Source organism: Rhinopithecus bieti, unplaced genomic scaffold (genome assembly GCF_001698545.2).
Source record: "Rhinopithecus bieti isolate Rb0 unplaced genomic scaffold, ASM169854v2 scaffold_42084, whole genome shotgun sequence".
NCBI lineage: Eukaryota > Metazoa > Chordata > Mammalia > Primates > Cercopithecidae > Rhinopithecus > Rhinopithecus bieti.
In genome coordinates, this window is record NW_016818934.1 from 2,301,298 (window position 1) to 2,314,031 (window position 12,734).

The following is a 12,734-nucleotide window of genomic DNA, read 5'->3' on the forward strand; positions in this document are numbered from 1 at the left end:
ACTTAAGGAAATTTTAGAAAATCCTTTCAATTGGAAATACTATTGCATCATTTTAAAATAATACACATGATGACCAAAGGCAATGTGGAAAAACACTTATGCTATAAAGATACTGGGGAATAAAACATAAAATTTTATACTCGTGATCATAACTACCAGTAAAGAAGTTATTTGTGGAGGGGAATACAGGGACAATGTCACAACAAAATAGTCATTGTACAACAGTGGCAGAAGCGAGTGGCTTTTCTCCACTTTCCTACTTCTGCAGTTTGGTTATAACCACTTTAATTCTGGGGGAAAAAATCATTTCAAAAAATAAAGTAATTGTGCAAAGGTTATGCCACAAGGAAACTACTTACAATATTAAAGTGAAAAACTAAGGATATAAAATTATACATACTTTTTTAAAAGATCAAAGGAAAAATGATGGATGAAAATAAACAGAAAAAAATCAATGATTTTATGATGGGAAATATTCTGGGTGAATTTCTGACTACTCTTCTCTACAATGTCTGTAATATTATATTCACACATAACTTACGTCCCTGCCTACTCCGCCCATACCTAAGATTGTTTTAAGTTACTTCTGTATTCTAGTACACCTAATCCCAAATGCCCACCATGGAGTTTTACACTAGAGATCAGCCCCGAGAGGAAATGCTCATTCTCATTCTCACTCCCATTCAAGATTCTGTAATCAGCACAAATCAAAAATTATCTTTAGAGACAGTCCACAGCGGTATCAGTAAATAAAGAGCTATAATCCCAGAATGGATACAAGAAATTCGAGAAATCATAAAACACTTAAGTTCAGATAACTGCACTCAAGAGAATCACGTTAGACACTGTTCTAGACATGCTACATGTGTTCTGACTCACTTAAGCCTCATAAAGTAAGTGTGATGTTATTATTACTTCCATTTTAGAGATGGGAAACTCAAAGTACAGGAAGCTGTTAATAACACTAGAGCTACTGGAAACAATATAAAGAGTGTCTTCCTAACGACTCTTATCAGGTCTCCTCTTTTCCAAATCAATTCTACCTTCTTTTACTTGGCTTTCAAATATCTCCATAATTTGGCCCAATCAAACACCTGATCACCTCCATTCTCCAACATGGATCACAGGCATCACTGAGAAGTGTTTCCTCATCATTTCCCCACCTCTCGCCTTACCCACTCAGACACCTGACTCTCCTTTCCACATTCATTCAACCCACCAGCATTTGTTGAATACCTACTAAGTATAAGATCTGGAGATACACAATTGGACAAGACAATGTCCCTACCTTCATAGAGCAAACAGTCCATGAGGAGCGGGGGAGAATACAATGACAATAAAACACAGTGAGTGTACTGTTCAGAATGTACAGGAGCTGCACGTGGCAGGAAATGGCCCTTGAGCTGCATCTTCAACAAACTGTGGGCACTAAGTAACTGTAAGAGGAACACAACATCACTCTGCTCATTAGCCTAGGATGTTGTCTTAGTCCATCTTGCACTGCTATAAAGGAATACGAGAGACTGGGCAATTAATAAAGAAAAAAAGGTTTATTTGAGTCATAATTCTGCTGGCTGGAAGACTGGGCATCTGGTGAGAGCCTCAGGCTGCTTCCACACATGGCAGAAGGCCAACAGGAGCTGGCAGGTTCAGAGATCACATGGTGAGACAGAAGTGAGGAGGAGGCGGGGTGCCAGGCTCTTTTTAACAACCAGTTCTCATGGGAACTAAGTCAAGAACTCATTACTGAGAGGATGGCACCAAGACATTCATGAGGGATCAGCCCGCAAGACCCAAACACCTCCCATTAGGTCCCATCTCCAACAATGGGGATCAAATGTCAACATGAGGTTTAGGGGGACAAACATCCAAACTATGACAGACGTCTTGTCTAATTTAAGACTCCTTTCCAAAACTCAGCTCTTCCACGAAGGTTTCGACTCTACTGATCTCTCCTTCCTTTACATTCTTTCTGCTCAGCTTCTAAGTAGTTCTCAATCCAGGGTATACATTAGAGATACCTAGAGAACTGGCCCCCAGCCCATTTAGGCCAGGATTCTCACCCTTTTCCCTGCGCTGGGATTTTTAAAGGGCTCCAAAAGTAAATCTAAAGAACAGTAGAAGTTGAGAACCACTGTTCTCCACATACCATCCAGCCTGCAATTATATTCTATAGTACTGCTGATTGATTTACGTCTATCATCTCAACTAAACTGTCAGCAACCCGAGGGAAGCTATCAAACAATTCTGTATCTCTCCTACTTCACAGAACAAGGCTGAAGACTACAGCTGATTGCAACTGGTATCCCACTAAAATTACACTTAATGTGGAACAAGATGTTGAAATGAGGATGCTAAAAAGAGTTACGGTGAGTCTAAAACACAAGAATCAGAAAGCAGAGGTCAAAGAGTCTGAAGACAAATGAATAGACTAGAAAAAGATTAATGTATAAGAAAAGAATCTTTAAAGAAAAGGATGTTTAACCAACTGAGAAGTCATTCATGCATTCAGTTATTTACTGCAGCAGATACAGTCTTCATCACTAGGGATAAAATGGCAACACAAGACAAATGCCGTTCCTGGGCACTTCTCTCCTAGAAGTTATATATAACTGAATCTCTGAGAGAATTAAACAAATTAACTATGATATAGTGTGATAAATGCTCCAGTGGAAGACATACAGACAGCTATGGGCTCATATCAGAGAGGCATATGACCTGCTCAGGCATTTCATTCTTCTAGACAGTTAAGGGGACCTCTAGTTAAGAAAACCAAACACCGCATGTTCTCAACTCATAGGTGGGAATTGAACAGTGAGAACACTTGGACACAGGATGCGGAACGTCACACACTGGGGCCTGTCGTGGGGCGGGGGGAGGGAGGAGGGATAGCATTAGGAGAAATACCTAATGTAAACGACGAGTTAATAGGTGCAGCAAACCAACATGGCACATGTATACCTATGTAACAAACCTGCATGTTGTGCACATGTACCCTAGAACTTAAAGTAAAATTAAAAAAAAAAAAAAGAAGCCTGCGTTGGGCTGCCATCAATTTTCAAAATTTTACTACAGGTGATCAATTATTTTTATTTGATCACAATTCTGAGGAAGAGAGTATGAATCTACTGCTGACATGAACATTGCACTCCAGGAGACAAGCAGAACTCTCTTCATAACGTAACAAGGTGACTCAAGTATGTGAATTTGGGCAGCATCTCCCCTTGATAAGCTGTTAATCAAGGATTATTATTTGGCCCTAATTACTCCTCAATAGGTTTGGCAGAGGCCTCAGAACTTGGGATATGAAAGATAAAATTCTAGAACTATCTATAAGGTTCAGTAACCCTAGTGGTTCAGCCCAACACTGTACCTGTGGCCCACAGCTGTCATAGATAAGGCTAGATAACAGCCAATGGGCATGCCCGCTTTCACAGCCTTCAAGAGAGGATGAAACGTGGGTGACTCTGTCATGTCAGGCACAGTGATGGAGAAGGGAACAGCTGGACAATTCTGCTGTATTCCATAATCGTTTTTGTGCAGTTTTAGCCTCAAGATTAAATTCCAGGCCCATTGGTTAAATGAGGTCTCGGGCGTCTCTCCATATCGAACAATACTGGCCAAATATGAAACCTAAAACAATTATTTATTTTAAGCCACATTAGTCACACACAAATTAAATCAGTAAGCTCCTACACTCAACTCCTTTTGTGACCAACAATGCCCTCAAAAGAGAGGAATATTCTACTTGCTGGTCTCCAATTAACGTTTATTGCACTATATCAAAGCAATTTCTCACTCGCAACTTCTGCTTACTTACTAGTCACTCTGTGAACCTGATCTTAGCTCATGTAAAAGAAAAGTGACATAAAAGTTGATACTCAATGAATAGTGTGCTGATAAATAAGTTTAACCATCAGACGGAGGTCTCATTTACAGCACTTGCCAATTTTGGTGGTGTAAAAATTCCCACCATGGTCAATTTTAAGCTACCAATAGTTTAATAACCTGGCTTGCAAAGTTCCTAAAAATTTAAGTCAGTTTTCCAGAGCCAGTACAACCAAGTTCTAACACACCACTGTAGTTCAACTCAAATCCTGTAATATTAGAATAGTTATATAAAGGCTATTTTTTAAAGAAGAATCTTTATCAAACCATAGAAGTCAATTATAGCATCTTAAATTGCCAGAAATGTTCTTAGGATACCTAACGGTCAATAGTATAAGTTTATCATCTTTATTTCTAAATGTCTTGGGAAGATAAAGATTCATGTTTCCAACACAGAAGAGAAAGAAATACCTGCTTCATACTTTCAGAAAGAATCCCAGCATATGGCTTCTGTGCAAGGTACTTCTGGTAAGCTTCAAGAACCATTAAAGCCACTTCAGAATGGACTGCTTGATCCAGATGAAGGGTACCCTTTTAAAGAGAAAAACAGTCACAAACATACAACCTTGGTTTTGTTTTGTGTTGTTTTTGTAACTTTGAATCAAAACATTATACAGAATAGTAAAAAAGGATCTTCGATGCAGAAGCTAAATGTTCCAAAAATCACATCCCACACAATGAAGCTACAAAATGAGAACAGGCAAAAAACTGTCAAGGGCCATAACACTGCACCTAGATAGGTTTGAACCTGACTTAACCTCTACTCTAGCCCAAAAGGTTATCTTTGAATGTCATACCCCATTCCACCCAAGAATCTCTACAAACACTTCAGGTCAAGGGCAATGCCACAAACCAGGAAGATGCTTAGTTAATTAAACAGAAAAATATTTAATAAACTGTCTGGGCATGATGGCTCCTGCCTGTAATCCTAGCACTTTGGGAAGCCAAGACAGACAGATAACTTGAGGTCAGGAGTTCGGGACCAGCCTGGCCAACATGGTGAAACCTTGTCTCTACTAAAAATATAAAAATTAGCCAAGTGTGGTGCTGCATGCCTGTAGTTCCAGCTACTTGGGAGCCTGAAGCAGCAAAACTAATTGAAACCAGGAGGCAGCGGTTGCAGTGAGCCAAGATCGTGCCACTGGGTTACAGAGTAAGATTCTGACTCAAAAAAAAAAAAAAAAAAAAAAAAACAAAAAAAACAAAAGAAAGATATTTAATAAATTAGGTCTACATTCCCTTTTCCTGTTCTATCATTAGTTAAATAAGACACTCGGCAACACAGGTAAAATATTCCTTCTGGTGCCTGAAGTTGCCTATCAAATTTCTTACTCTATCTTCCTTTGCAACCTGAAAAAATATATTCTTTAAACCTTTCAGAAAGATGACTTTCCTAACTCTAACAAAGGCATGAGAAGACTCTCATGCAACTCTTCAAGAGGAGAGCCTGGGTGATTCTGTTCACAAGCCAGAGAATGTGAAGGTGGAAAACAGCTCCCTGTAGCTCTTGCCTACAAGCATGTCAATGAGAGAGGGCCCAGATGAATCTATGGGCCATCCCAGGTGGTCAAGGACACCTCAGCAGAAAAGCTCCCGGGCTTCAGTTTCCTCATCTGCACAAGAGCTATCATGCTGTCCAGATGCAAGATGGCTTCCAGGACTAAATGACTTGCTCAGTACAAAACCTGTCAGATAGGTGTAAAGGGCTGAGTTTTCCGCCACTTTCCCTTTTAAATGTTAATCTTTTGATGGAGGAGCTAACAAATAAGGTCCAAGGTAAAGAGGCAGGGAAGGTTTTGTAACAGTGAATACCACTTGAAATGGATCTCTGAAGATACATGCTACAGAGCAAACCCTTAATAATAACCACACTACTGATTACTTAATGTGTGGCAAGAATCATCCTAAACATCTTGCGTTTCCTCGTTTGTTTAATCCTTACAACAACTCTGTGCGCACTGGCAAGCGCCTGTAATCCCAGGTACTCAGCAGAAGGCTCTCTTAAGCCCAGGAGTTCGAGGCCAGCCTGGGCAGCATAATGAGACCCCATCTCAAAACAAAACAAAAAACAACCCTGTGAGATACTGAGGTATACTCATTAACATGAATGTTTACAAATAAGCAACCAAGGCCCAGAGAGTTTAGGAAACTTGCTCAGAGTCACACAGCCAGAAGGTGGCAGAGCTGGGATCAGAACCCAAGCAGGCTGGCTTAGAGCTCAGACTGTTAACCAACACACAGTGTTTCAGAAAACAACTCTGACAATGACATGCAAGACAAATTACAGGAGAAAAAGGAACCAGAGGCAGAAGAGGCAATTAGGAGAAACTAAAGTAGCCAGAGACAAAACAACAGACACAGCCGGGCACGGTGGATCATGCCTGTAATCCCAGCACTTTGGGAAGCCAAGGCAAGGCGGATCACTTGGGGTCAGGAGTTCGAGACCAGCCTGGCCAACATGGCGAAACCCTGTCTCTACTAAAAAATACAAAAATTAGTCAGGCGTGGTGGCATGCACCTGTAATCCCAGCTACTTGGAAGCCTGATGTAGGTGAATCGCTTGAACCTGGGAGGCGGAGGTTGCAGTGAACCAAGATCATGACACTGCACTCCAGCCTGGGTGAGAGGGCAAGACTGTCTCAAAAAAATAAAAATAAAAAATAAAAACACATACATGTGAATAAGGAAAAAGGGAAGAATTTTCAATGTGGAACAATTTATCTTCATTTAATAGTTGCTCATTCTGCAAAAGAGAATTAAAGAGAAAATCCTAAACTCTGACATAGCTAAAAGAATTTGTAGACCTTGCAAATGGTACTCAAAAATGTTAGTGTCTTGAGAAAATCCTTCTTTGAAACGGATGCATGTACAACCTCCAGTCTCCACGGAATGGTTTGAACACATACCTGTTTAGCAAATCCCCAATTCAGTCCTTCAAGAATAACACAGGCCAGTTTATTCTTCACCACTGTCAGGTTGTAATTCAGTAACCAATCCCGAATCACCGCTATCTCAGATGCAGAAGGTTGCCAAAGATACAAAGGCAATTCTTTAAACAAGTATAGAGAAACCTTATTAAAAAGAAAACAATAATCATTAAAATAAAGACTTAGAACAATGCTATATTACTACAGTATTATATGATTAAACTGCTTATAAAAAATTTTCTCCAAAAGGAACTGGGGTTTTGTTTAATTTTTAGACAAATGAAATGGAATTCACGGACAACCAAATCAAGTGGGTATTAAAATTGATGACACATCAAAAGCACATTTTGTAATCCTTTGTAAACATCAATCTTTTTTAAATATTCAAATCAGTATGCTTCAGTTTAGGTAAACCACCATGCTAATGCACATTTTTAAAACCATGATAAATCAGGGGACAGTTATTCACTTTGCAAAAGAATTCAGCACTTTAAGTAATCATTCACTCTATGGCAATTAAAAAGATACTCTATTGGCTTCCAAGCCATCTAGGCCGGGGGTGGGGTGAGTGGGAGGGTGGTAAGATGAAACAAGATCAACCAAGAGACCAAGAGTTGATAGTTACTGTTAAAACTTGATGATAGGTCATTATACCATACTATTCTCATTACTTTTATATGTATTTGAAATAATTCACAATAAAAAGTTTTTAAATCCTATTTACAGAAAGTCTACAGCACTACTTTTAAAACAACACATCCGAGTATGCAAATTAAGATAAATCTGGGCCGGGCATGATGGTTTATGCCTGTAATCCCAGCACTTTGGGAGGCCCAGGTGGACAGATCACCTGAGGTCAGGAGTTCGAGACCAGCCTGGCCAACGTAGTGAAACCCCATCTCTACTAAAAATACAAAAATTAGCCAGGTGTGATGGCATGTGCCTGTAGCCCCAGCTACTCAGGAGGCTGAGGCAGGAGAATCACTTGAGCCCAGGAGGTGGAGGTTACAGTGAGCTGAGATTGTGCCACTGCACTCCAGCCTGGGCGACAGAGTGAGATTCCATCTCAAAAAAAAAAGATAAATCTGAGTTCAGTTAATAAAGTTTGCTTTAAGGGAGACTGATCAGAAGAACAATTCACTTTACGATGTCTAGAATAGTGCTGTACAATGGAAAAACAATGCAAGTCATATGTGCAATTTTAATTTTCTAAGAGCCACATTTTAAAAGCCAAAAGAAACAAGTAAAATTAATTTTAATAATGTATTTTATTTAATCTCCTGTCCAAAATATTATCATTTCAACCTGTAACTATTAGATAGAATTGAGATGTGTTGCATTCTTTTGTTAATACAAAGTCTTCAAACCTCAGTGAATATTTTACAGTTAGAGCACATTTCAACTTGGACTAGCCACTTTTCAAGGGCTCCATCTATAGCCACATGTGTCTAGCAGCACCATATCAAACAACCCAGGTCTAGATACTGGCATTTATCAGGTTCCTGCACTGTTCCAAACTGAAGCCAAAACAAAATTTTTAAATAGAATTTCAATTTTTATATTCATAAGGTACATGTGCAGGTGTTACATGAGTATACTGTGTGATGCTGAGGTCTGAGGTAAAATGATCCCATTACCCAAAACAAAATTAAAAAAAAAAATAGTAGAAAGAGTGAATTTCAAAGAAACCATTCCTTTCCTTTTTAAATTCTTCCGTGTGTGTTTACTTAATTACATTTTCATGAGGATTCATTAATATAGGTCTTGGATCTTTCAAATAAAATGGTAAAATGAAAATTTCAAAAACAGAAAAGCCCTACTGTACGCTGCAAGTATCTGAGAGAAAGAGTAAAACAGGAGTGCTAGAACAATCAAGTAGAGCAATGAGATCTGTCCAGAAAAGCATCTAGCCTAGTTATGTAAAATAATGGCATGGCATATATCTGTACATCATAGTGGTAGAATAATCAGTATAGCAATGAGATCTGTCCAGAAAAGCATCTAGCCCAGCTATATAAAATAATGGCTTGGCACATATCTGTTCATCATAGTGCTAGAACAATCAGTATAGCAGTGAGATCTGTCCAGAAAAGCATCTAGCCCAGCTATGTAAAATAATGGTATGGCATATCTGTCCATCAAGAATGAAAGTAAAGCTATCAGAAAAGACCCCAAGATACATTAAAAGAATAACAAGAGACTACTATAAACAACTCTATGCCAATACATACAACAAGTCAGATGAAATGGGAAAAATCCCTTTAAAAACATATCTTACCAAAACTGACTCAGGAAAAAATAAAAACTTGAATAGTCCCTTATCTGTTAAAGAAATCCAATTGTTGACAGGCACAGTGGCTCATGCCTGTAATCCCAGCACTTTGGGAAGCCGAGGCAGGCAGATCACTTGAGGTCGGAGTTTGAGACCAGTCTGGCCAACATGGTAAAACCCCATCTCTACAAAAAATACAAAATCAGCCAGGAGTGGTGGTGTGTGCCTGTAATCCCAGCTACTGGGGAGGCTGAGGCAGGAGAATCACTTGAATGCAGGAGGCAGAAGTTGCAGTGAGCCAAGATTGCCACCACACTCCAGCCTGGGTGACTGAGCAAGACTCTGTCTAAAAAAAAAAAAAGAAATCCACTGTGTTGGCCAGGCACGGTGGCTCACGCCTATAATCCCAGCACTTTGGGAGGCTGAGGCAGGTGGATCACCTGAGATCAGGAGTTCAAGACAAGCCTAGTCGACATGGTGAAACCCTGTCTCTATTAAAAATACAATAATTAGCTGGGCATGGTGGCATGTGCCTGTAATCCCAGCTACTCAGGAGGTTGAGGCAGGAGAATTGCTTGAACCTGGGAGGGAGAGGTTGCAGTGAGCCAAGATTGTGCCACTGCACTGCAGCCTGGACGACAGAGTGAGTGTCTGTCAAAAAAAAAGAAAAAGAAAAGAAAAGAAAAGATCCAATGTATGATCAAAAGACTTCCCACAAAGAAAATCCACACCCAGATGATTTCACTGGTAAATTCCATCAAAAAGTCAAAGAGGAATTAACAGTAATTATGCAAAAACTCTTTCAAAAAACAGAGGAGGAGCAAATGCTTTCCAACTCATGTTATGAAGCTAACATAGCTAAAACCAAACCTAATAAAGACATAACAAGAAATGAAATGACAGAGCAACATCCCTCATGAACATATGTAAAAACTGTCAACAAAATATTGTCAAATTGAATCTACCAATACCTCAAAAGAATAATACTTGATGATGATCAAGTGTTTTTTATTCCAGAAACACACAATGGCAGTTTAACATTAGAAAACCGGTCAGTGTAACTCATCAACTTAAGAGAATGAAGGAAAAAAATCACAAGATTATCTCATATGAATGTGGAAAAACCACTTGAATACTCATTCATGAAGAAAACTCAGCAAACTGGAAATAGAAAGATAGTTCCTCAGCCTAATATAATGCACTTTTGATAGGAAATCAGGCAAGAATGTCCATTCTCACTAATTCTATTCAACACTGTAATAAAGGGCCTAGAGTCAATGCACTAAGGCAAGAAAAAAATAATAAAGGCATAACAATTAGAAAGAAGAATCCAATTAAGAATTCCAGTGAGAGTTCTCAATAAAATAGGATTTACATAATATGTTTTAAAATATATTTAATGCTTTCACCAAAAGTAAAAGTATCACTAACTTTACTTGAAGAGGTTAAAGGAAAGATGCATGGATTTCACTATCAAAATAGAATGTGTCCTCTGAAGTGGGCCAATTTTGAAATTATACAGTAGGCCAAAAGAAAAATAAAACATCAATTTGCAGGTTGTCACCAAATAAATCTCTGAGTTTTATACTCTGAGATCTCCCAAAAGGTTTTGTGCTTATCAACACTTATCCTAACCCACAGCAATCTCTACACAGGATGTGCCTCCTGCTAGGCCTCTAGAACAGAAAGTTATCCTCAGACATACTCCAAGTGTGTCACTGAAAGTCCAGAGCCCCCAGCCACAGCTCATTCTCAGATTCTGGAGCTAGGGTCTGATTCCAGATTAGCCCAAGGTCACTGTGAAAATATTCAAGGCCATCATATCCATCTGAAAGCATGGGGGCTTAAACAACTTCCTCCAAAAACCTCACAAGTTCATAGAGCACAATGGAACCACATGTATAAACCAGGAGTGTACGCAACTTACACTGAAACATTGTGGTTTCAATTTTCACACTTAAAGTTAAGCAAATTTGTGGGCAAATTTACTACTAGAAGTATTATGGCCAAATTCAAAAAATAAACGTAGGCCGGGCGTGGTGGCTCACACCTGTAATCCCAGCACTTTGGGAGGCCGAGGTAGGTGGATCACGAGGTCAGGAGTTTGAGACCAGCCTGGCCAACGTGGTGAAACCTCGTCTCTACTATAAATTAGCCAGGCGTGGTAGTGCGCTCCTGTAATCCCAGCTACTCGGGAGGCAGGATAATCGCTTAAACCCAAGAGGCAGGGGTTGCAGTGAGCCAAGATTGCACCACTGCACTCCAGCCTGGAGATAGAGCAAGACTGTCTCGGGAGAAAAAAAAAAAGGAGCTAAAACAAGAAAAACACTTGAGAAAAATGTCATGAGCTCAAACTGAAAGAATAATATGATCCACCGTACATTTCTCCAGAATTCATCCACTAATCACTCAAGAAGAAGCAACAGAAAACGTCCTACTGTATTGAACTGTATATGAAAAGCTTTTTATCTCAATATAATCATCTTGCAGTAGCATACAATGTTTTTCTTAAAAGGAAAATGCACCACGTACTGCCATTATGGAAAACAGTATGATGGCTCCTCAAAAGATTAAAAATAGAATTACGACATGATCCAGCAATTCTACTTCTGAGAATATGCCCGAAAGAACCGAAAGCAAGGCCTGAAAGAGATGTTTTTATATCCACATTCATAGAAACATTATTCACAATAGTCAAAAGGCAGAAGCAACCCAAGTCCCTATCAACGAATGAATGGATAAACAAAAAGTTATACACACACAGACACACACACACACACACACACACACACACACGCACGCACCAAGGAATTATTATACAGGCTTAAAAATGAAGTAAATGCTGACACATACTACAACATGGATGAACCCTGAGGATATCATGCTAGGTGAAATAAACCAGTCACAAAGACCACACATTACATAGTTCCATTAATATGAAATGTCTGAAATAGGAAAAAATCTAGAGACAGACATTAGATTAGGGCTTAGGGCCCTACTCTATGAAAGTTGCTTAGGACCCCAACCTAAGAAAGTTGCTTAGAGCTGAAGGAGATAGAAGAGTGAGAGTAATAGTTGGACCAGGCACAGTGGCTCATGCCTGTAATCCCAGCACTTTGGAGACTGAGGCGGGTAGATCACCTGAAGTCAGGAGTTCAAGACCAGCCTGACCAACATGGTGAAATGTTGGGAGCAAGCAACCCAAAATCCAGCCATAAACTGGCCCCAAAACTGGCCATAAACAAAATCTCTGCAGCACTGTAACATGTTCATAATGGCCCTAACGCCCACACTGGAAGGTTGTGGGTTTACAGGAATGAGGGCAAGGAACACCTGGCCCACCCAGGGCAGAAAACCGCTTAAAGGCATTCTTAAGCCACAAACAATAGCATGAGCGATCTGTGCCTTAAGGACGTGCTCCTGCTGCAGTTAACTAGCCCAACCTATTCCTTTAATTCGGCCCATCCTTTTGGTTCCCATAAGGGATACTTTTAGTTAATTTAATATCTCTAGAAACAATGCTAATGATTGGTTTGCTGTTAATAAATACGTGGGTAAATCTCTGTTCGGGGCTCTCAGCTCTGAAGGCTGTGAGACCCCCTAATTCCCACTTCACACCTCTATATTTCTGTGTGTGTCTATAATTC

The 12,734-nt window shown here is 39.6% G+C and overlaps 1 protein-coding gene across 3 annotated transcripts in view; it reads right to left on the reverse strand.

Annotated features, from left to right (window-relative positions):
* Positions 1 to 12,734, reverse strand: part of EPG5 (ectopic P-granules 5 autophagy tethering factor) — a 134,688-nt gene that overhangs the window by 75,362 nt on the left and 46,592 nt on the right. For all 3 annotated transcript variants that reach the window (XM_017857824.1, XM_017857823.1, XM_017857825.1), the window contains exons 14-16: positions 6,795 to 6,959; positions 4,300 to 4,419; positions 3,374 to 3,633 (exon numbers count right to left, since the gene is read on the reverse strand). In XM_017857824.1, coding sequence (XP_017713313.1) covers positions 3,374 to 3,633; positions 4,300 to 4,419; positions 6,795 to 6,959 — 545 coding nt within the window. The remainder of the gene's footprint in view (positions 1 to 3,373; positions 3,634 to 4,299; positions 4,420 to 6,794; positions 6,960 to 12,734) is intronic.